General features: G+C 41.4%; 1 protein-coding gene across 1 annotated transcript in view; it reads right to left on the reverse strand.

Moving 5' to 3' along the window:
- Positions 1-7,158: 7,158 nt before the first annotated feature.
- Positions 7,159-25,214, reverse strand: part of NPTX2 (neuronal pentraxin 2) — a 41,339-nt gene continuing 23,283 nt past the window's right edge. Inside the window, exons 4-5 of the mRNA XM_085629002.1 lie at positions 20,143-20,322; positions 7,159-10,435 (exon numbers count right to left, since the gene is read on the reverse strand). Coding sequence (XP_085485128.1) covers positions 10,208-10,435; positions 20,143-20,322 — 408 coding nt within the window. The 3' untranslated portion in view covers positions 7,159-10,207. The remainder of the gene's footprint in view (positions 10,436-20,142; positions 20,323-25,214) is intronic.

Raw genomic sequence — 25,214 nt, forward strand, 5'->3', positions numbered from 1 at the left:
ATGTTTTTTATTCATAATGTAATGTGTTCTTTAGAGAGCTGCATGTGGGGCAGCAATAAAAGTATTACTGCATAATGTTAGCCTCCGTTCTCTTTAATGAAATCAAGATTCTCTCTGTATGATAATTGGAGAATCGTCATTCCCTGACTAAATATGAGCCCCACAGTCACATTCCTACTGGGCATACAGCCCAAACAATGAGGATCCCCCTGACTGCCACCATCTCCTAAAGCTGGTAGGAAGTCCCTGCACCGGGACCGTCTCCCAATAGCTGGTGCCTGCAGCAGCTGCACCGTGCGATCGCAGGAAGCTGCTTTTCACTGTTAGGTGTGGGAGACCCAGCCAGGTCAGTCAGTCAGTCAAAATACTTTATTTCGAATTTAGAATATAAATTCATAAAAAGTCACAAACGGCACAGATTTAAATATACATCCAAGATAAAAGAGTCAAGTCCCATCAGAATGTTTAACAATCCATATCCATTCTAGATTTCAAAGTGGATTTTAAAAAACTGACAATAAAATATATACAGTCCATATTCAGTAATTGTAAAAACAGTAGAGCAGGTTTAACTTGAATAAAATTCATTTTCTTTAGGATTGGAATCAGGAAGGTTTTTCTTGGGACTGAATAAAAGGTACAAAAAAACATAAAATGTTCAATATTTTGCGGCGATTGCCCGTTACAGTCACATAATGGTAATATCTGTCCTCTGGTTCCCCCTTTTGGTCTTGCCAGTAAGAAATGAAATGTGTTGCATCTGAACCTGGTTAACAAAAAATTTTCATGTGAAGTAAGTGTGGACAATAGGTAGGGCTCAGCAGTGGGGGTCGTGATTAATGGCATATAAGTCCGGACACTTGGTTTCATGAGCTCGATCCCCTCCCTTTCCTGCCTCCTATGATTCAGGAAAGCAATTTGAATAATGGGATGTCATTCTTAAGGATTTCTTCAGGATTAATAAATAAGGAACCCCTACCCAGTTGGTCAAATCCCTTTTTAATATAATTAAACCAAGGGATTCGTGCCATGTTCTCTAATGCCAAGCAGTCCTCAAGTATAGCTCGGGTCAGGGGAATGTCCAGGTTAAGCCAGCACTGTAGCCAAAAGAGCATGGGGCGCAGTGATAATTGGTCGGCTATGTAGGGTACTCCCAATTCTTCATGAACCACCAGGTTCGGAGTACTTTGCGGAACACATAATAATCTTTTTAAGAACTTATTTTCCTCGATCTGTAAAGGTTTAATTACACCCCGTCCCCACAGCTCACTACCATAGGTTGCTATGGCGACACTCTTGGCACTGTAGACCTGGAGCATGGCCCCCGTCGGTTTCTACCCCAGTTTTGAAGCAAAATTAAATATTGCAGCATTTGCCCTGGCCAACTCCCCCTTTTTTGTGTGTATCGCAACCTCCCACTTTAACTTGTCATCGAAAAGAACTCCTAGGTATGAAAACACCCTGGTACTGGGAATTATGTCACCCCCTGTTTGAAACTGAAATGCCTTTCTGGTACACTTACCCAGTCTCATAGTGAAAGACTTGGTGCTGTTAATCTTTAAGTCTAGATTATTCATAAACTCATAAAATGAGTTTAACAGGGTTTGAAGCCCTAATTCTGTCCTAGCTATTAGTACAGCATCATCCGCGTATAGCAAAACGGGAATACCCCGTTTAGCTATACGCGGGAAATCTGCACCTGTCTCTATCAGGGTGCTCTCAAGATCATTTATATAAAAATTAAATAAAAAAAGAGCCATGATACAGCCCTGCCTTACACCTTTCTTAATTGGAAAATCATTTGTTACTTTCAGGTCCTTACTGTACCTAACATTAGCCCGGGTTGAGGAATGTAAATCCCGTAAGAAGTATATCAGCCCCCTATCTACCCCTCTCGCCTCCATGGCCTGCCAGAGCTTCGATCTGTTGACACAATCAAACGCCGATGATAGGTCCATGAAGGCGAGATGTATTGAGCCGGGGTACACCACGGTATATTTGTTAAGCAGCAGATACAAGTTGTGGCACTGGGTGGTGGTCGAACGCCCTTGATGAAAACCGTACTGACAGTCTGATAGCAACTTATTATTGTCGGCCCAATCCTTCAATCTGTTTAAAATAACTCGCCCCATTACCTTAACAACCGAATCAATAAGTGATATCGGTCTATAGCAGCTGGTATCACTTCTGTTGCCCTTCTTGAATACGGGCACTATTGTTGACAATGCCCAAGAAGTCGGACACCCTTCTATCGTGGCCGCATTAAAAACAGGGTGGAGGATAGATGCCCAGAAACTAGGGTCTGATTTAAATAGGTCTGGAGGGATCCCGTCAGGGCCAGGGGCTTTGTTACTAGTCAAACCCAAGATTCCATCTAGGATCTCGGGTTGGGTAAAAGTTATGGGTGATATATCCCCACGACTTAATGACACATTACTAGACTCAGCCGGGCTATCAAACATTAGTTTAAAGTGATGAACCCAGTCCCCTTCTCCTATATGTGCCACCAGTCCATCTCCCCCCTCCTGGTAGAACAATGGACTGTTAACGACCTTCCAGAATCTAGCGCTGTCTTTCAAGGTACTGCTATCTATAAGTTCCTCCCAGGCTTTGTCCTTTAGCAGAGCTTTGCGGGTTGCAAGGGCATTCCTATACTCCCTTCTCAGGGAACACACTACAATCTGATTTCTAGGGTTTTTAGCCAGTGCTTCTCTTAACCGTTTTGCGGCTTTAGTACAATTGGTATCAAACCATTTGGGACCCAAGGTAATTCTATGTCCTGACTTTCCTGTCAGTAGCTCGCTTATTTTTCCAGTCATATTATAAAATGCGTCCAGAACACTACTTGTAGTTGCTCCATCAGTAGTGCAGGTAACTATTTCTCCGGCGCAGTAGGCCTTTACATTATTATTAAAGGCAACTGGTGATATATGAGACCACCTTAGCCTCCTCTTACCATCTGTGGTACTTAGTGAGCCTGTTACTGGAATACTACTAGTAAGATCAGTCAACATACCCCCGAGATGAGCTGACAGCGGATTATGGTCACTGTGTTCGTTTATTGTGATGGTAAATCCCCCTAAAAGGGGGGCTAGAGATGCCGAAATAAGAATATGATCAATAAAGGTACCCCTCCCCTTGCCTTTAAACGTTGGAATCGGAAATATTGTAGCAGGGCTCATATAAGACATAGCCACCCCCATGTCGTTGTCACTCAGCAAATTGTTTAATTCCTCTCTTTGCGTCGTGTATTCAAAATGTAGGCCTGTCAAGCGCGGGCAACCTAAATTTGCTAGACAAGTGGTATTAGGGTTGCCGCAGGGGTGGATGTTAAAGTCCCCCATTATTATAAGCTATGCAGTTTATTGGCCATATGTTTACTTATGAAATTAACCAATGTCTTAATATTACCACCTTCCTCTGAGGTAGTCGGGGAGTTATAAAAATGTATTAAACCCCATTCGGACACCCCCCTCCTTAATGTCATTGCCAAAATTCCTGGATGTGAATGTGGAATCATACGGGCCTCACATTTGATATCAAGTGAGATGTAGGTTACCAGCCCTCCCTTAGGCCTGCCACTAACCGAGGGGGAGGTCGAGACAGAAAAAACCTTATAACCATCCAAATAATGATTACAGTCCAAAGCCCACGTTTCCTGTAAGCTAATGATCTTAAACTGTCTGACAAAAGCAAGCCAGAGTGGATCATTGCTTTTCCTAGCCAACCCTGCGATGTTCCATGATAAAATATTGTTGCTCGGAGTTGGCGAACTGACTATTCCTACCTCTTTAGTAGGGTCCTGTAAGGAGGTGTGTGGACTTGTTCCGATTCTTGGCTGAGGATTTAGTCAGTCACACTCTTCTATGTCAGATAAAGGTAAAAATCTGTTTCTTAATTCTAATGATGGGCTAAGGTGAGCTCTGACCATGTCCGTTGGAGGGTGAAAACGGGGAGGAATTCAGTGTTGGGAATTCTGTTCCGAAGAGTCCCTTGTATGTGTGTACACTCTACGGCAAGTATCGAACCTATACCTACGGGGGTCTGGAGTATAAAAGTAGCCCAAGGGTAAAATAACTATATCAGAGCTAGGTCCCACGTAACGCTTTTGGGTCTCCTGCAGTATCTTCTCAGCGGAACACGGGTTGTCAAAATTTACAACTATGCAGTCACCTTGACACGATTTTGCCCTGTTACCAATCCAGCTAACTCTACGAGCCATTATTATGTATCTGATGACATCGTGACCCATGTATATATTGTTGGTAAACCACTGATTTAGTTTGTTTTTAAGTTGATCATAATCCTCTGCAGCCCCTTCCTTTAGTTGGGGAACATTTCCCAGAATTAAGGTGTATGGAATGGACTCTATTGGTAAGTCAATTATCTGGGTTCCCTGGAGGTGTTGGACGTGCACATCCCCCTCCCGAGTTTTCCCTACTTTATCCATAATACTGTTAGATTTTCTAGCTTCTGGGGGCCCCAAAGAGGGCGTAGTGTCGATAGGTGATTTGGGAAGAGAAACTGGATTGACAGGAACCTCTCTGGGTTTACATAAATCAACATTGTGTACCCCAATCTGATCCTTCTTAGAGACCCTGGGGGTGCCATTTGTTAGTGCTTCCGCTATATTGTTAGTCTGGTTGGCTTGTCTAACAATAGTTTTACAGCCACAGCTCCCCTCTAGTAATGCTAACCTATCTTCTATATTGTTAAGCTTCTTCAAAATTGGGTTCAGTAGCTTTATTAACATGGTTTCTAGTTTTTCCAAGCCACATTCCTTCATCAGGCCCGTGGGCTGGTCACACTTGGATGCTTGTTTTCCCAGGGGACTGGTTTCAAGTTCGATTATCTCTGAGTTCTGTTCATTACATGTTATCCCATCCGTTCTACCCTGTGCACCCACTTGCTTTTTTTCCCGACGTCCCTTCAATGTAATGATGTTGGCTTTTACTGTTTTAGCTTTAACCTGTTTCCCCCTAGTCCTCATACCATTGTTCTCTGTCGAGGATTCCTTTAAAGGAGAAATAACCTTCTGTATGGAAGGCTGAGATGTTGATGTATTAATAGGAGAATCTTCTACGACAGTGGGTTGCAATAAGGGGGGGAATTCAGGGGTTAGGGATAGCCTGGAAATTGAACTTTGAAGGTCCAGGGATAGTCTACGTTCTGTCTCATTTATTTCCTGATTTAGAACCGTGTTGGCTCTGGTAATGAAAGCATCCAGTGTACCTGCCACCCTGTTTCCCAATTTAGCCTTCGCCTTATTCATGATTTGCAGTTCAAAACCGTAAATGGTTTGAACACAAAAACACTTATAATTTCAAAATGCCAACCTTCCAGCCAGAGCGGACAGATTGGCAAAAGACAGGGATAGCCCGGTGTTATATGGTGATCATTCAAAACAGTACCTTTGCTCTCCTGTGTCCACACCAGAGTCCCTTGTTGGAAGGAGGGGGCCAAATAGCGTGGCCCAGCCCAGCCTTTTCCGGGCTATGACGGGCAAGGACGGGCCCGCCCTTGGCCCGGGCTTTGCACGGGCGCTGCCCACGCGCGTCCCGCGCTGCAGGAGGCGTGCAGCGTAGATGTAGGCAGGTGACGCCTGCCACTGACGTCACCTGCTAGCGCCGGTCAAGGGAGCCTGGGAGTAGTAGTTCGTGGTGCAGCCGTTGCCCTCACGGCGGACCTGAAGGTCTTTGGTCCGATAAGTGCTCCCTGTTATAAGAGCCCTTCTGGGTTATGATGCTGAAATGCCGTTGCCCTCACGGCGCCAGGGAGGTATCAGGACTAAAACCCCCTTCAAATGCGTCCCGCGCTGCAGGAGGCGTGCAGCGTAGATGTAGGCAGGTGACGCCTGCCACTGACGTCACCTGCTAGCGCCGGTCAAGGGAGCCTGGGAGTCGTAGTTCGTGGTGCAGCCGTTGCCCTCACGGCGGACCTGAAGGTCTTTGGTCCGATAAGTGCTCCCTGTTATAAGAGCCCTTCTGGGTTATGATGCTGAAATGCCGTTGCCCTCACGGCGCCAGGGAGGTATCAGGACTGAAGCCCCCTTCAAACGCGTCCCCTGAGTCTCTAAAGTGAGTGTGTGCCCTCTCCTCCATGTTGGCACATGCCTTGGGGGTACTAGTCTGCATCTGAAGCAATTCAGGGGACATTACTTTAAAGAGGAACCCTGTTTGGATGATTGAGGTTCTGGTGACTGTTAAAGTTACTGGATTAACTGTGGTAGGTGTGCAGGGACTCCTGTGCCCCCATAGTTGACCTGAATTATCAGACTGCACATAATAGGAGTAAAGATGCGCAATGCCCTATAGTGTCACAGTGCTTTATGCCTTTCCTTCATTGTCTGCTGCATGTTAGGCACTGATGTCATGGGGTATATCGTTGTGGTGTTTTGCATTCTCAGGCATGTACAGTAGTGATGATTCATGTTTTATTACATGTTGCATTTCGTGTTCACAGGGATATGCTGTCGTATGACTTGCAATGACAGGATAACGAGTTTCATTTCAGGATCTGCATAATATTTACAGCTATGGTGTTTTCATGAAGTGTGCAACATATAAGTCTTTATCTTATTGCACTAACTATGATGTCATGACAATTGCCTGATTGGCAAAGTGATTATTGGTTTATGTTGTTTTGGTCTATGTTTATATGCACTACAGATATATATTTTTATATGCTACTGTGTGGTGTATTTATTATGTCACTGGTGTGTGTGTGTGTGTGTGTGTGTGTTGCACAAACACTTTACACATTGCTTCTGGGATAAGCCTTATTGCTCGTGCCAGGCTACCAAGAGGGTGAGCAGGGGTTATCTTGGATGTGTAACTCCCTTACCCTGACTAGAGTGGTGGGTTCTGCCTGGCTTAGGTGCAAACCCTAGCTAACCAGAAACCCCATTTCTAACGAAGACCTTCAGATTTTTGCTAGACTTTGGCACTAGACGCTATTGTGAGCTGTGCTTTTTTAGTGACAAGAGGCCTGCAGAAATGCTATAATCAGTCATTAATTTTATTTGTGTGGTGTTTCAGATCCACAAAAACATGCAACAGAAGCATATTGCAAGATTTTGGGGACTCTTAAAAGCAAATAAGTAACAGTTCCCATGCATAAATAAAAAACAGTATTTTCAGATTTATTTTTTATATTTTTTTTTAATAAAGTGCTTAATCAGATTCAAGATAAACAGCCCACAATTACATTTCAGATGAAGACTTGTGGCAGCGACTTCATGCATGTCAAAATAATCATCACATAGTTCTAGTCAAAGATTTAAAATTGTCAAAGAAATATAGATGGATTCACGTATGGCATGAGAAGTAAGAACGTGTATTTTTGCATGTTATATTTACCAAGTTAAACAACTGAAAAAAATAATTGAACAATTAGCAAAAGGTGATCCACTGATTAGGTTGCCTTAATATTGATGACTTTTTATTTACATGTTTTGCTGTTAAAAATAGTAGCTACATTTTCCTAATAGTAACACTGTTTTTTTCTGAGCGCTGGTGCTATATAAATTATATAAGGATATGCATACATGTAATATGTAAAAGGGCTCCAAAGAATGCTGGTATCAAAAATATTCTTTTAATAAACACATTTTCATTCGATACAGAATTGACAGTAAATTTAATATTTTTTAAACAATGTAAATCAAGTGGCCAGGGCCATAGCTGTGGACAGATGATAGGAGAGGAATAAAATATATTTATATGGGTTTTAAAAAGAGCATACAAAATTATTAGCCTTTGTTCTGTATTTCAGTACAAGAAATTCTTTGAAATACAAAGATCCATTGAGTTTTTGAATGGGAATATTTAGCTTTGTCAAAAAAAATGATTCTCCTGTGACATTAAACATTCTCACACACATTAACATGTTTATGAAAAATAAAATATATACCATGGAAATGTATACACTTCCTTATCACGTTTTCTCAAAATAACGGAAACATGATTTGCTTACATCACAAACCAAATATTGACCTGGACCTAGGTATGCCAAATATATTCACAGGAAAAGAAGGACTTTCAACTTACATTTTTGCTAGACAAATACATAAACAATAAAGTAGTCAAAAGAGCATAAAATTGTCAAAGTGTAAAAGATCTTTACAAGCACATAAAATGTATTGAATAAAGACTTTATATGCCATTGGCAAAATATATATATATATTTATTTTACGTCAAGCACAAACTGAACTTTGGCACTGGCTTCATGAAGCCCTTTCAACCAAGAAACAAACTATACCAAAAATAACTTTAACATTTCTTAAAGGATCATAAACTAAAGGGATAGAATTACTTTATGTGACATTGTTATATTTTATGGAATCACAAACATGATCCCAAAGTATAAGTAGGTAATGCAGAGGTTAAACCACCACTCATTTTGCTTTCATTGATATAACAAAGACTATTCATTTATCATCAAAAGCACAAGCCATTTGAGACATAGCCTTTGAGCTCTGGCGACATATAAAGCTGTGTAAGTCTAAAAGTCTAAAAATATACCCCAAAACACTTACATGGCTATTATTTTTTAAGACAATTTTTGATCATTGTGTTCAATCTCTTACAAAGTCTGTTGTGCTGAAACAAAATAAGGTGCTATGATCAGAGAAGAATAATATGTTCTTGTTACTATACAATCCTGTGGATTACGTAAAGCTTGTGATGGATGAAACCTCTACTACTACTACTACTCTAATAAAGAGATTTAAATAAAAATAAGAAGGTCAGTTCAAATTAGGCAAATTATTTGACCAGGGAACTGGACGGTTTTAATTTGTCAGACCCCAGCAGGAAATGTATTGTTTGTAGGTAGGAGGCCATTTATTGTGAGCTTATTTATACACAACTGTTCTGAACATTCTATCTGCAAAGGCAGATAATAAGAAGATGCATATACAGTCAGACCTGGTAAATTTGGACTCCACAGACTACTAGATTTATGGAACGCCCTGATTTAAACAAATTTCTAGGTTCTATACATTTTGCATCCACAGCAAAAAATGTGCTTTCCAATAGGAAGGTAGCAACCTGGATTTATTATACCATCACATTATGATTATGGGGGATTTGGCACATACTGTTTGAACATGGACTGCAGGGAGCACCAAACCTGTCAAACATTTTATTTTGTGTTATATTTTATGCTTAAATGCCAATTCTTCCCATTAATAACATAGATATCTGGATTAAAGCATTTTGGGTTGTATTGTATTGAAAGAGAACAATATTTTGTTGTAAGTCAGCACGCAATATTTTGTATCCTGCAACTTAGTAAACCCACATTTTAAAGCAATATAAAACTGTTGTCACTTGTAAGACATGTAGTGCTTGCCTCGTCCCTGATAAAAATGGATTAATGGGATGCTTCAAAGTTCAGTGCCAGACACCACCAGTTACACTCAGACTTCCATGTGCCTCTGATGGCATATCAGCTTCCTACTCCCAAGAGATGTTAAAAACCACAAGGATCTAAAGAACCCCACATCTCAAGCTGCTACCCACAAGTACCAACCAGCCAGTCACTTTCACTGTCATTGTAGCAGGTGTTCAATTTAACTGCCACTCATTTGACAGATCATCAAGCTGTCAGTCCATGTGTTTGGTTTAATCTCATCCCACCAAATAACTACCATGGACTACACACAGTTGCCAACAATTATACAGATCCAAGCTTCGTGTAAATCAAACAATTACCCAACAAAAATGAAGCATTCCAGCACCCTGGTGGTAAATTCAGCAAGAATTTGCCAATCTATTTTTGCTTCAATGTTGCCTATTTGAGGAGTCCCTGATCCTACACCTGCAAAAGCCCAACCAATATGCCCATGTGCTGGACGTCCTGCACAGCACACACTTTGTGTATTACAATGCAGTTTAGCACAGGGAGGAAACTCAATGCTTAGGGGGTTGTTGCAGACTTTTTTAGCAATCTATGTAACAGGACATAGTAGATCTTCTGCTTTAAAAACCAGTTATCAGCAGCAGAAGACAAGGACCAAAGCGACCTCCTAAAAGTAATGCAGGCGTCTCATAATCTCACGAGTAAGCAACAAAACACGCAATGGTCTCAATAATCTTTCTCAGGTCAAAAAAATATTCTAGGGAATTAATGGCATCATGGACAATGTGTCTCACAAGAGATTGTCTCAACAGAAATGGGCACTTCAGTGGAGGTCAACCAGAGTTATAAATTGAGCAAACGCTGTTCACAGGACTCCCAAGGCCACTTCGTTGCTCCTCCAAACACGTCAACATTGTTATCAACCCAGGGAATGATGTTGCCTGGCATGTTGGTAGAGCAGTTGGCAATGTTCATGATCTCTTCTGCTTTTAAGATTCTGTCCCATACGTTAAATTGGCTAATATCTCCAACAAACGCTTGTGTTGCATCAAACCTTCCACCAACAGTGTCCTTTAAAAAAAAAGAATAGGTTTTAATAATTATATTTAAGGAAAGATTAAAAATATTAACAAAGCAATATTTGACACACACAAAGGTTTTTTTTATGTCTGGAAGAACCACTACACCATAATTAGGAAGTTCTTCCTTCATCCAGGTAAATATACCTCTTTTCTACAATACGTTAACATTTCTAGAGAAGGCTAGTGCATTTAAACCAGCAGGGATATAAACTCAAATATGTGAATCATATTTATCCTCAGATCAATTAACTAGTATACTTAAAAACAATTAACCATTGACTACAGGCGATGGTGTGTGTCCATAGGATTTTTTTTTTATCTATTCATGAATTGGCTAAAGATATTGGAATTTTGAAAAGCGAGCTCTGGAGGGCATGAAGCTATTTGTTGCAACTGAGGTCCAATGGGTCCCAGACATTGTGATGTAGGAAATTAGCAACTTAGATGGAATGTTCAGGCACCCAATAAAATTACAATTACAGTTAAATGAATACTAGTGGCTAAATAAAAGATAACATCCACTGATGGAGGGAGATCCAACAGCCATCAAATGTGGTATACTAAACTCCTGGCACTCGAGATTTCAACTGCAAGTATTAACATTCATTCATAGCAGTTCCTGGCTACATTGTCAGTCATACTCAAACTTTTATGTCAGTGCAAGAGAGAACAGATGTGCTCAGATAGCATTAAGACCATAAGGGGCATATTTATGAGAGGCTGGCAACACGTTTGCACCACGAAAAGTGGTATGCATGTGACGGAAGCTTCTAAATCAAATGCATGAAGCCACACAAAGCTACTTTGCATGGTTTGAATGGCTTCAAAAATCTAGAGTAAGGCGCCAATCGATGTGTTGCCTTAATCTGTGCAAGTGAGGCATTCGTTGGGCACTGCAGTGGTTGTTCCCACGCAACTCCCATGGTTTTTGATGCATTGCCAGTTCAACAAGGACTTGTAAACCTGGGACTGTCCCAAAATATTACGCCTCCACAGGTGAAGCATGACAAGGAGAAGAATCTTTATTTCTCCTAGTTTATTCCTCTTTCTATGTTGGCTGCATTCTGCAGCACACATAGAAGGAGGAAAAGCCTCTCAGGATTGTTTTTATGCAGGAAGATGCCCCTTCATGGACAAAACCCATCCTGCATGCATCATAGGCACCCTTGCACTGTGCTGCAAGGGTACCTGCACTGGCGTTAGGTTGCCAAAATGGTGCCAGCCCAAGGGGAAAGGACAGGAATGCACCGTATTAAATAAATATAGTACATTCCTGCCCTTTCCCCGTTAGGTGCTGTTGTAAATATGCCCCTAAATGCATTATTTTCCCAGGTTCCTTGTTCAGAAAAGAGCCATAGATATACATTTAAGTTAAGAATTGAATGTAAAGGAACTATATATCCTTTAAAAAACAACTTCACTTGGGACCGGAGGCACAAAGCAATTATTTGGTCACAAATGCTCAGATTTTGGGTTTGCAACTAAACACGTGCTATCAGCAATGTACTAAGTACATTTTAGGAGTGGGAAACTTTTTAATGACTCCTAAAATGGCTTTAGAAATGGAAAAGGAATCGCTATTTGGAAGGGGTGTGTCGTAAGCGACCCTTACAATTAACAATTCCTATCCCTATGAATTTAGTGTTAGGATCAAAATAGCAGTTGTAAACTAGGCCTGTGCAGAGCTCATGGAGTTTCACTTTGTGGAATTCTGAAGAGTTGCCAAAAAACTCTGCTAAATTCCACAGAGCTCCATGAGCAGGCGGAGAATTACTCGGCCACCCCTAATAAAGTTCCTTTGGCTGCTGAGGGTCATTGGGGGCCAAGAACCCCTATTGTTGCCCGAACTAAGTCCCCCACAGCAGAATTGCTGATATGTCATCAGAGGCCCCCTTTCTCAACCACTCTGCAAAGGGGCCTCCTTGCGCACTACTGGTTGGGGGATGAAATCCCCTTGGCTGCTGAGGGTCGTTCGGGGCCAAGAAACCCTATTGTTGTGACAAGTAAGTCCCTCACAGTGGGATTGCTTAGACATCATCTTAGACATCATCGTGGGACTGTCCCTTTTCTCAGGAACTCTGTAAAGGGGCCTCCTGGCACACTTCTGGTTGGGGGATGAAGTTCCCTTGGCTGTGGGTCGGTGGGGGCCAAGAACCCCTATTGTTGCAACAAGAAAGTCCCCCACAGCGGTACTGCTGAGATGTCGGCAGAGGCCCCGCCCCTTTTCTTAACCACTCTGCACAGGGGCCTTCTGGTGCACTACTGTTTGGAGGATGAAGTCCCCTTGCCTGTAGAAAATTGTTGGGAGCCAAGTACCCCTATTGTTGCCACAAGTTAATTTCCCACAGCATGTCCGTTGTCTGTGATGATCCCTTTTACGGCCACCTTTTATCCGTAATTTTAGGCATTGGGGAACAGCACTGTTCCCCTGCAAGAAGACTCAGTTACCTGATGGGGCCACCTCGCACTCATCCTCGGAGCACAAGAGCAGCTCCACCCACCCATTGTCATTCTGTATGCCGGCTGATGATTGCCACATACAGAATGATAATGGGCCAGTCTGGGCTGTTAAAGCATGTGGTGGGCCTCCTTCTGCCTTAATCTAGGGTATGGCGTTCTCTGTCCGATAGAAGAAATGTACAAAACAAATGTACAAAACGCCCATGCTTCTGCTATGTCCCAGTTCATTAAAAGAAGCAGGTGAAAGGAGTTAAAATGAATCTGTTATAGTTTCTCCATAGTCTCTGCATTTGAGAGCCAAAGCATTTTCAATGTTATATGCAACAAAGCCATAGTTGCTTCTTTATTATTTTATAGAACTAACAACCATTGACAAAGCCAATAATCCTGGCTTGTTGTAGATGTAACGTACTACATAGCTGGATGCAAAAACAGAAGTAGCAGAATACCAGTCAGGCAGCACACTATGTTAAGTACAGCGTTTTAGCTCATGTGTTTTAAGCCACATCCTTAATTACATCTGGCATGCCCTTTGGAGAGACCCCTATGTTTTGTAACCCACTTAAAGCCCTGGAAACAACACCATGTCACAGTCACCCCAAGTCCTGGCACTGTGCATCATGCATGATTTCCAAGTTTTCAGATTGCCTAAGTGCAGGGGCATGGTGAACCCTCCCCACCCCTCCCATTGCTTTAGAAATAACAGCAAAGGTGAAGTTCTTGCTGGACCTCTTCTGTTTGCAACTCTGCAGACAAGGGCTCAGTTTATAAATAATCGGAAAAGGTGGGTGAGTAAGTAAGTGAAGTAATGGGTGAATGACTGAATGGATTAGTGAAAGGATGAATGGATGAGTGAAAGGTTGAATGGATGGATACTGAGAGAAAGGATGTATGGATGAGTGAGGGGAAGGATGGATGAGAGAAAGGGTAAATGAATAGATGTTCAGGTGGAATGGTGGATGTATGAGTGGAAAGGTGGATATATGGGTAAAAGGGTGGATGGTTGAGTGAAAGGATGGATGGATGCATGAAAGGGTGGATGATGGGCGAGTGAATGGATGAGTGAAGTGATGGACAGATTGATGAACTGATAAGTGAAAGGGTGTATGGATGGATAGATAAGTGAAAGGGTGAATGTAAGGATGGATGAGTGAATGGATGGGTGGGTGGCAGTGTGGATGGATGGGTGAAAGGATGGATGGGGTGAAAGGATGAATGGATGATAGATGGATGAGTGAGAGGGTGGATGGAGGGATGGATGAGTGAAATGATGGATGGAAGGTTAGATGATGGATAGGTTTGGCAATGGTTGACAAGGTTTGGATATGGATGGGCACACAGATGAAAGGACAAAATGAATGGTGAAAGACTGATTGATGAATAAACTAATGAATGGATGCCACACCCCCGGGTGACTCAACCCGCTATCCCAAACCGAAACATGATATCAGGCATCAAGCGTGTAACTCAGGCTTGAAATGCTCCTTCTGCCTGCCAAAAAGCAGAAACAAACTCCTTGTATGGCGCTGTGGTACAGCAAGAGACGTTCCGCTCTTGTGGCGCTGGGCACCTCTGCTCCCATGCCAGGGGGAGGCAGCGCAAGCAGCCCTCCTCCTGCCCCAAGGTCATGAAAGATACATGAGGGCATGGCTCCGTGCAACCCTTCTGTGGGGAAAGTTGAGCAAGACAACATAACTAGCACTTGCAGACAACAGCACCGATGTGACCTGAGTCCCTTCCACCACAAAAAAATGTCTTTTGAAATTTTGCACCACTGAGAATATTGCGCCCGGAGCAACCGCCCCTGTGGCCCAGCCCACGCTAAGCCACTGCCGACCAGTATGGATGACAGCTGACTCTTACACCTTGTAGCCCTCATTGTCTTAAGTAACATTTCCTATATATTGACTTTCACGTTTATGAGTCATTGTCTCTATATAATATGTGTGATGTAGCGCACTCCGGCATCCTGCAGTACATACTTCGGATGAGTAGAACTATAAAATAAATTAAATATACATGAGAGAGGGTCTCTGTGAAGACAAGGAGTAGCATTGGAGGGTGGTTACAAGACCGCACTGGCCGTACCCAACATCGGGCGTTTCCCTGGAAGGCTGGAAGGGTGGGGGGCGGTTTTGTTACTGGGGGCTGGCACTGCAAAGTTTATTGTATATCCAGCAGTTTTCAGGCAACAATAAAAGTGTCACAACAACTCTGGTGACTAATGTACCTGCTGGAGAGAGATGGGATTGTTGTTTAGTGGCAGTTTTGAATCATCTAAGGTAGCACTGAGGGTTAATGTGACTGCTACAAAGCATGTGAACCATGCGTCTCAAAGAACAGTATTTCATAAGCAGGGGCCAGTGGGTTGTTGCTTTTGTCACTGAGATTCTTTTGTTACTGTGCAGTTCATAAATTACATACGTACTCTAGCACAGTGAGCCATGAACAGCCAACAAAGAGCTGAACGCAAGCTGCATGGTACAGGTTACAAAGTTATGTTTTCTTCCCAGTTTTTCATTATTCTGATGTTCCTGTAAAAGGTATGTTTGAGAAGTTACAAATTCTTATCATTATAGTCAACGCTAACTACTGTGTTATGTTCTGAATCCCGAGTCTGAGCTTCTTCAGAGCAAGCACTCTTACAAAATGTCGACCAGTATGGGTGATATGCATCCTACATCTTGTACTCCATCTTGCCTTATGTAACATTTTCTATACACTTATTTACACACGTATGATTCATTGTCTCTGTATATGTGTGTGATGTAAAGTGCTCTGGCACACTACACTGCTATTACAGGTGCTATAAAACAAATGAAATACATGTGAGAGAGAGTCACTGTTAGTGATAGAGAGGGAATCATTGAAGAGCCCATTCAAAGATTGTCGTATCCTGGTGCACTGTAAAATCATCATTTACTATGCTGTAGAAGCTAATACAATTTATATATAAGGCCAATGTGTTGTAGAATGCACCATGTTTTCCCAGATTTTCTTGGGGGTATGAAAACAAAGGCTTTAAGCTGTCAGTTTGTAACAAACAACTTTTAAATATCTGCAAATGAACTGAGCAAATGTTTCAAAACATATCAGCAGTTAGGAAACTACAAATGGACCACTTGTTTGTAATGCAGAAGCGTGCTGTAAAGAGGGCTTTATTAGGATCAAAACAATCAAGACAATTTATTTGGTGATGCTCAAATGATACATATTTGCTGAAACCACATTTCCACACTTTAGCATTTATGGGCTATATAGATTTATCAGTAAAACTGCATTTTGGTATTTGCTTCAATTTAATAGAAAATGTTCTCTATGTAAAAGACAGTGCCTCCTTCTGCCCTACAATTATGCCTTAACAGTGTATGCAGTGTTTAGCCTGTAGCACACTTCACAATGAGAATCTGCAGTTCACAGCTCACAGAAATGAAACAGCCCAAACATATACTGTTTCCAAAATACTGGTAAAATAAGAAGGGCAAATATATGGCTCGCTACTAGCCAGGCCATTATATAGTAATGTCTACTCCTATCTAATCGCTCTGCCCCACAATAATAACATAATGCTCAGCAGTGTGCAGCCAATTATAGCTCATGCAGGCTGGTTAATAACTCCCTTTTCCTGCTTAATGCTCTTACCCTCACACACGATCTGCCGCTATGGGTCTTATACCATTAGTCAGTACTGTACCAGCCCCTATGCAAGTCATCACCAGCTGAACAGAAATGGAATGCTTGAAGCGATCTGATACATAAAGCTGGCCACTCGGAGGACTGCACTCTAGCCCAGCACTGAAGGACCTAATTAGGTACATCCTATGCGTGCAGCTTTACATCTCACAATGGTACTGATGTGTCTGTAAAACTTACCTTTTTTCCCGAAGTTTTGTACTGAATTTTGACCTTCAGTTCTGAATTTTTGTCCTGAATCGTGACCCTTTGTCCTGAATTTTTAAACGCACCGTCCTAAATTTGCACCCATGCCAGTTAGTCACCCTTATGAGTCCATGCTGCGTTTTGGGGCCTTGCCTGACACGGGCATAGGGCTACCCACACAAGTGAAGTACCATTTTTACCCAGAGAATTGGGAGAAGGCTGAGTGTAAGGAAGTTTGTAGCTTCCACAAATTCGAGATCTTTTCATCACAGAACTGTGAGGAAATTGTATTTTTTTACCTAAGTTTAAGGTTTGCAAGGAAATTTGGTTAAATAAAAACTTAGTGAGAGCCACGCAAGTGACCCTAGCCTGGATTACCCCAGGTGTCTTGTTTTTAAAAATGAGCAGTTTTGCTAGCTTTCCCTAGGTGCCACTTAACCTAGGGCCCAAAGTCAACAGCTACCCAGTTTGCAAAAAAAAGGGTCAGTTTTGAGTGGAAATAAATGTGATGTGTCCCTGTTGGCGTATTGGGCCCTTTCCTGTCATGGGCACTAGGCCTATCCATACAATTGAGCAACTATTTTAAATGGAAGACATGCATGAGCATAAGATAGTAGAACATTTTTTATTACAAATTGGATTTTACTGCATTTTTGTCATCCAAATGTATGCCAGTGTGTAAGAAAGAAGGCATTTTGAAAAGTGACCTCTAAATCGAATGTATGATGTTACAACGCAAACATTTACAGCGCACTCCTTTACAACGCAGTTTATACATCGCAACCACATTACAACGCATATTACTTTTAGGGCAACAATAGGGTAAGTGTTGGATAGTGTAGGGGTAAAAATTACTATTCCCAATCCAGTGAGAGGAACAGTAGGGTAAGTGTTGGATAGTGTAGGGGTAAAAATTACTATTCCCACTCCAGTGAGTGCAACAGTAGGGTAAGTGTTTGATAGTGTAGGGGTAAAAATGACTATTTCCAGTCTAGTGAGTGCAGCAGTAGGGTAAGTGTTGGATAGTGTAGGGTTAAACTTTACTATTCCCCATTACTTACCTTCCAATGCGTTGTAGTGACATGCGTTGTAATGACATGCATTGTAATGACATGCGTTGTAGTGACATGAGTTGTAATAGCTGCGTTGTCATGGCATGCGATGTAAAGGATGTTGCGTTGTAATTACTGTGTTGTAAAGGTTTTTTCCCCTCTAAATATGCTACTAAGGTTAGCGAGAAATTCCGAGATGTACCAATAAACACTGCTCCTAAACTCCATTTCAGAAATACATAGGCTCCCTTGATACCCATTTTTCACTCTACATATTTCACCATAACAATTGGTCTATACCCGGTACACAATCAAAGACCATTGTACGGTGCATCTCAGTTGTTGGCTCTGGGTACCTCGGGCTCTTGAAGAACCTACAAACTCCTTATATCCCTGCAAGCAGATGGGTCTAGTGGATGTAATGGTATATTGCATTTGTATATCAGCCATTGTGACACAAAGTTACAGATGAAAACATTGTCAGAAATGTACGTTTTTTCCTACTCATTTTCAATGTTTCGTTATTTCAATAGTTAGTTTCTTTGGGAAAACCTTGAGGGATCTACACATATCATCCCTTGCTGAATTCTGAATTTTGTCCCTTTTTCAGAAATCTATAGCTTTCATGTATCACCCATATGTTTCACACAAGTTACCACCACAAACTAGAAGTAAGTTTAAAGCTCAAAAAATAGGAAAACTGGGCTACCAATGTAAAATAAATCCCAAAACTGTGGTAATTTTTTTTTGAGTATAATAATTCAGCTCAGCATTTTCCTGAAAGCTGGGAAACGGTTGTTGATTCAATTTTTAGGAGAAAAAAACACAGACTGTTTCGTTCAGAGAACTTTTTTCCGATTTTTGCCAATACACTCAAAATATAGCTATATTTTGCTTATTTTCTCAGTCCCCTCCGGGGAATCCACAACGCCTGAGTACTTGAGAATCTCCAGGATGTTGGAAGAGAAGGATGTAAATGTGTCATGGAATCCTTATGAGGAGAAAAAGTTATGTAGCCTCATTTAAGAATTATTTTTACGCTAAATCAGATTTTTTTTATGCATATCTAAGTTGTTCTGTTGCAATGTTTTTTTTCGATCAGGCTAAATAAACTATTAAAGTCTCTTCAAATCATGTCCAACCTAATGGTAATCAGTATTATATACTGAGGGTGTGCAGCCCAGCACCAATGAAATGGTTCAAAATGTTTTCTTGTTAGTAGATTTTCTTTAATGAAAATTGTGTATTATGTATGCAGTGGCGTAACATTAGAACCCGCAGAGTGGGGAGCCGAGCTCCAGAAGACCCCGCTGCTGTGGTCTGAGAGCTCTTGACTGGGTCCAAAGTGTGGGCCCACCCGACTCAAGGTACTTTGCAGGGGGCTCAAGTTTATTTACGCCACTATATGTATGATTTACAATTACTTATATTTACATGCATACTTGCAACTCTACTATAGAAAGAATGCAACCTGGTTTTGTGGTGTAAGAAATAGTAACAGTGCTTGTCCTGTGCAGTCTGTTCTAGCATGTGAAGATTCCACAGTGTGAGGATAGTAAGCCTGTCTTCAATTTCACTCCTTTTGGCTCCCCCACTATGTGGTTTGGACTGCTAAAGGTCTCCTCTATAAGTAAATTATGTAGTTGTTCGGGCAACAGTTCTGTCACAAAATAAAATTCTGCCTCCCTCTTTCAGGTGTCTGTCTTGTCCTTTCTCTTATATAATGTGTTGCCTTACCAACTGTTCTTGACTACTGGCATTGGCTTCTTTGTCCTTTATATGTCACTCTAGGTTCTGTTGCAGTTTCATTGTGGGTGATGTTAACATCTTAAATCATCTCACTGTGCTCTTGGTATTTATTATACGTTCAGGGAGTTGAATTGTATATTGCCACAGTATACAGCTTTAAAACTGTGTATGATTCAAATGTTTCTGGTAAAAAATAGTGTTTGCAAAATGTTTCTATCAATTAATTTTAACTGCACTTATATGCACTGAGACATTTCATGAAGCTTCAGTTTAGTTGTTTGATCTTTTAGTCTACCAGTCCCACTAAGAAAGTGGTTTGGTGTTTTACAAACTGGAACGCATGCTGCATCATTTCATATGTGTATAAATTGCCCTTGTACACGTGCAAATCTATGGGACATATTCTCGTATACACAGTGAGTTGTTAATAATTTCAAGCCTTTACATGCTGTTGAGCATTTTTGGATACAATTGGATGGCCCACAACACCAGACACATCAAGACATGTAATACAATAAGATATGTTTTGAATGAAACAAATTGAATATACGCCCACCTGTTCTTGCCCCAGGATTACGATTCCACCTGGTTTGATTGGGTGCCAAGGAGCGAGGTTGTCACCAGTGCCGAGCTTCTCGCCATCTTGAAACGCCTCCCACATTCCATCCCTTGTAGTCCAAGTGATACAGATATGATGCCATTTCCCATCACCGATGAACAGAGGAAGCTGGGCAACCTGCACAGACAAGGGAACAATTCAACATTTTTAATATGATGCATAGAATGGTTCCAATAAACACCGGAGTCTTCGTTGTCATTCATAGGGCTCTCAACAGCAATACGTAAGTCCATTTGAGATCACTCAGAAAGGATGTGGAAGCAGATTGCAGTTTAAGTTTGAGTATAATCAATAAAGAGCAGTTGACATTAATTGTCAATAATCAACAATGTTTAAGTCTGTCCCTGAATCAAGCTTATAGGGTCTAGGTGATATCCAGCAGTGACAAATCCTTTGACTTCTATGCTGCACCATGTGGATTTGCTCAGGTGGTTTACCTCTAAATAGCATATGCATTATTAGTAATTTTCCAGTTAGCCAGGGATGACTGTGTGTACCTTTAAGAAACTGGAACCTTTAACCACATGAGCGTATGTCCAGTCACCTAGCAACATGATTTCAAATGTCCCATGAGTACTGTGTTTACAAGGTTACTCAACATAGAAAAAACACAATAGTCAGCAGCAGCCCTGTGCTACGTACAAAACCTTTTCAATTTCTATTCATGCTTTCATGGGCAGACTAAAACCTCAAAGATAGAATTCTGCTGCGTCGTTTGAATACCTGCAGGGAAAACATTGAAGGGTGAAGAACTCTGATGATTCATGGCCACAATCATGCGATACAGAATATGGAATAGGTAGATGGCTAGAATGTTAAACTTGAGTTGCTTTGTCTGCCCCCTGGCTGTAAAGTGTGATTGTTGCATCATGGCCATTTTGAAATGGAAGAGAGAGAGTGGACACAAAGTTATTGCAGAATGGCAAATTAAATTTTAAACAGAACTAAGTGCCTTATTTATATATTGGTAGTCGACCTGTCTTCCATCAGGGCGACAGAGGATATAACTCTGTCACCCTGACGACAGATGCCGACCTACAAATTTTGAAATGTCCACCAGCCCGGCAGACATTTTGAGCATTAACAGGAACTGTCATCAAGGTGGTTCATGCCAATGCATGCAACTTCGTAGGATGGTGCCATAAAATATGAGAACGCTAGGATCACCATAGTGCACTCCCCCTCCACACACACTCACAGCACTCAGAGCCCAAGTTTAATGTGGTTGAAGATTTTTGCCACCTTGAAAATGCCTAAAGTGGGTAGAGTGGGCCCCAGGAATGTTTATCCCATTGGTTAGGGCATGCCCAGGAGTAATTCCCACCCACTAGGTCATATCAGGCATAAATGTGACACCTCCAGGCACCCACTTCAAAACACTCCTGGACCTGAAGAACATCAGAAGAGGACTGTACCTGCTGTTTGCGATCAGGAGGACTCAGATGGCCTGGACCTGCTCTATGTTGTACCCAGGGTAATATACTTGGCCTCTTGTTGAAACTACATGGATACAAGAGGCCTTTCCTGTAACTGACCAGTGGGAAATAACATGGACTTGGCCCTGCTGTTGGCCTCCGCCTGACAGCCGGTGAGTCTCTAAGTGCCTTCCCTGAGGTCCTGGGTGGACTTTAAAAGTGCACACCTGTGGTGGATTGGGACTTGAAGGTCTAAAGTCAGAAGGTAAAATCTTTGACCAGGACAAGCCTGGTTGGTGTATGTGGCCCATGCTCCATCTCATTTAGCAATTAAATGCACCTAGAATCCGGTCTACCACAAACTTTGACTACCATTGGACCTTTATGCTTCTTGATGCCATCCTACTTAAAACTTTTAAATTTCCTATCTCCGTTCCCCTCATTGGACTTTTGTCCGTTTGATGTCATTTTGTTTATTACATTTTACTCTATTTTTATAATTCAGTTTGGAACTTTTACAGTTTTTTATTTCAACTGTATTATTGTTTTGGAACGGCATAAAGACTTTATGCATCTTCCTAGGTAAAGCCTTTTTGCTTTGTGCTATTGCTTCCAGGCGGTTGAGTTCAGTTTAACTTGGTGGCTTTAAAGGTTCACCCAGGCAAGGGTTGTGATTATTCCTTGAGGTGGGTAGTCACCCCACTCCCAAATAAAAATCTATTTTCTTACACTGCAGATCAATAATGCCTACTTCATTGAGTCTCTTGAGAAAGCCTAAGCCTCTTTGAAAAAGCTGAACAGATGCGAAGAACAAAGATGACCTTGATGGTAATAAAGAGAACATATAGTTGAGAATGAGACCTTGACTATTATCAGGGAAGAGTGTCCCTCTTTGTGGCTAGTATTCAGTGTTATAATGTAAAGAATAAGAGAATGAATAGATCTTGGGGGATGGACTCAGAAGAGGCCTAAAAAGGTCTTGGAAATGTGAACTCCAGTGATACCGGTGAGGGAGAGTGAAAGGGGAGAGGTAGAATCCAAGGAAATCCAGAAGCGGTAAACATAGCAATAGAAAAGCTTAGTTCAAAATGAGTATTAGAAGAGGAAAACTGAAGTGATGAAATCTAATATCAAAATGGAAAACAAAGGGACAAACCTTTCACTCCACCCATATTTCTTATTTACATTGGCCCCATTCTAACCACTGACTGATCAAATAGTGACTATGGGGCATATTAACAAGGAACAGGGAAAATTAACGCTAAGGGCGCTTATTTTTTTTTTAACGCCCGCTATCACTGGATAATATCTCCTATTTATCGCGTTATTCTCAACACTAACCGCCTAGGCGATAAAAAATCCAGCGATAGCGGCATTTTGGGAGGTTATCGCTGGTAATGCAGCGATAAAACTACAAGGATTGGGATATCCTTGTTAATAGCCCATGGTGGATTTAGCCATGTAATCCACCTCCCATTGGATTACATGGCGAAGTCTGAAAATTAACCGTGGTTAGCGCTGCTTTTTTTGTCTCTAACAAGGTTAGCGTGAAGCTTGATAATTGGAGAAATGCCGCTTAGCGACATTTCTCATATTATTTTGCTCTGGAACGCCCACTTTGCATCTCATTAGAGATGCAAAGGGAAGCGTAGTGAAAAAGGCTGCTAACATGCGATTTTGCATGTTAGCACCCTGTTTTTGATAGGGCGATATTTTTATCTCCGCTTCTTTGGCTTTTAAAGCCAAAAAAGTGGAGATAAAGCCCTTGTTAATATGCCCCCAAATGCTTGTGTATTGCAAAGTTAGTTAGGCGATGTTCAAGGAGTTGTTGAAAAATGTCAGTATACTATTAAATCAGTGATTAGGACAGATCAGTGGCAGGGCAGGGAGAAGTGGGAATTAAAGAAATGTAGGAATTTAAGGAGAAAGGGAGTAGATGACAAAAACAACATGCATGTCCTGAATATTAACTCTGATTAAAATAAAAGAGGAATGATTCTGGATATTTTTAAAAAAACACAATCATGATATCTTCCTGGAAAAAAAGAAATATTTCTAAATAAACCATTCTGAATCTCTGGATAGATCAATGCATCTACGTATAGGATGGAAAACTACAAATAATGAATTGGCATCAAGACTTGAGAGCATCAATATCGTCCATGAAAATAACAAATCAGTCAGTCTATTGAAACCTGCAATCATCTCCAAAATCGCCAAAGAGTGCTACGGGAACTTCATTTCTGTCTTTGAATTCAATATTTTGGGGATCGGGGGATAACAGTTGCCAACACAGTTCACTATATATCTCCCAAACCCAACCAGACGTTTCTGCTTCCCCTGAAAACCTCAAATTCTAGGCAGAAGACAGAGAAAGTTGTGCTAACAAAGCTAAATCATCAAATATGTCAGGAGAGCTCTGCCTATTGATTTGCCTTAAGGCAATGTTCCAAACAGCTCCAGACATCAAATACATCCTTAATGTCTCAATTGTCATGCGGTCTGTCACTAGGAGTATGAAACAGACCATTATAATCCAACTCCTGAAAATAAAAATAAAACCCACAGGAGATCCAGACATATGATTTATTGGCAGACCACTTTCAAACTCCTATTTTCAAAGCAAAATTCCACTTGTCTGGACAACATACACCGCTGGATGAGGAAATCCGGCCTATTCCTGACATTGGGGGTGTCCAACAAGAAAATCTATTCCATTTAAATGACAACATTCCGCATCATCTCTCGTCTCATCGAATAATTCAGGAACCTCCGTGTTATTTTAATTTAAATCTTCTGTTTTACCCCCATGTCGAAGCTTTGGTCAACAGGACCAAGTTCCAGCCAGTCTTCAAAGAAAACATTTTACCAGACAAGCCTCAGAGAAGTTAAGTGATAGGCAGCTGTAGCACATCAAGACTATTGCAATGTAGAGTCTGGCAGTCTCCCAAAGAACCTGGTGAGCTGCAGAATGTCCAAAGCCAAGCCTCAAGATCACCCATCAATCTAAAATGATAGACATTTACAAAACCAACCACAATGGTGCTCCATTGGTCCCTAGTCATTTTGTGGGTCACAGTCAGAATCCTTTGCATCAAGGTCTTCTGGAGCAAGAGATCAGATTACCAGCAGCCTCTGGCCCCAATGACGAAGCGACCGTGATCCTCTGCTCATCCAAGATCATTGGCCTGAAGTATAGGCATGATATCTTTGGAAGTGCTAATGGCTATTGTACTGACTGAGATAACCAGAATATGCACCTGGACCAAATATTTCTAAATAGTTTGAACATACAGGCATATAGACGTCTTGATGGCTGCAGTAGTTGCCACTGAAGTGATGAGTTAAGGTTAAAATCCTGACACAAATTCACTAATGATGTACCTAAAATCAAGTTAAAATCTTCTTCTCAACACACAGAACTCTGGTCAAAAGAAAACAACATCTATGCCGGTTCAAATCAGTTGCCGTGCAAGATTGGCATCGTGTATGAACCCATTATGAAAACTCTGAAATTTGTTTATCGAAATCTTCAGAATACTATATTAATCAATGCCTCATAGGGTGGAGCAATTCAAGCGCAACCTCTTCTAA

This window comes from Triturus cristatus, chromosome 10 (assembly GCF_964204655.1).
Source record: "Triturus cristatus chromosome 10, aTriCri1.1, whole genome shotgun sequence".
Lineage (NCBI taxonomy): Eukaryota > Metazoa > Chordata > Amphibia > Caudata > Salamandridae > Triturus > Triturus cristatus.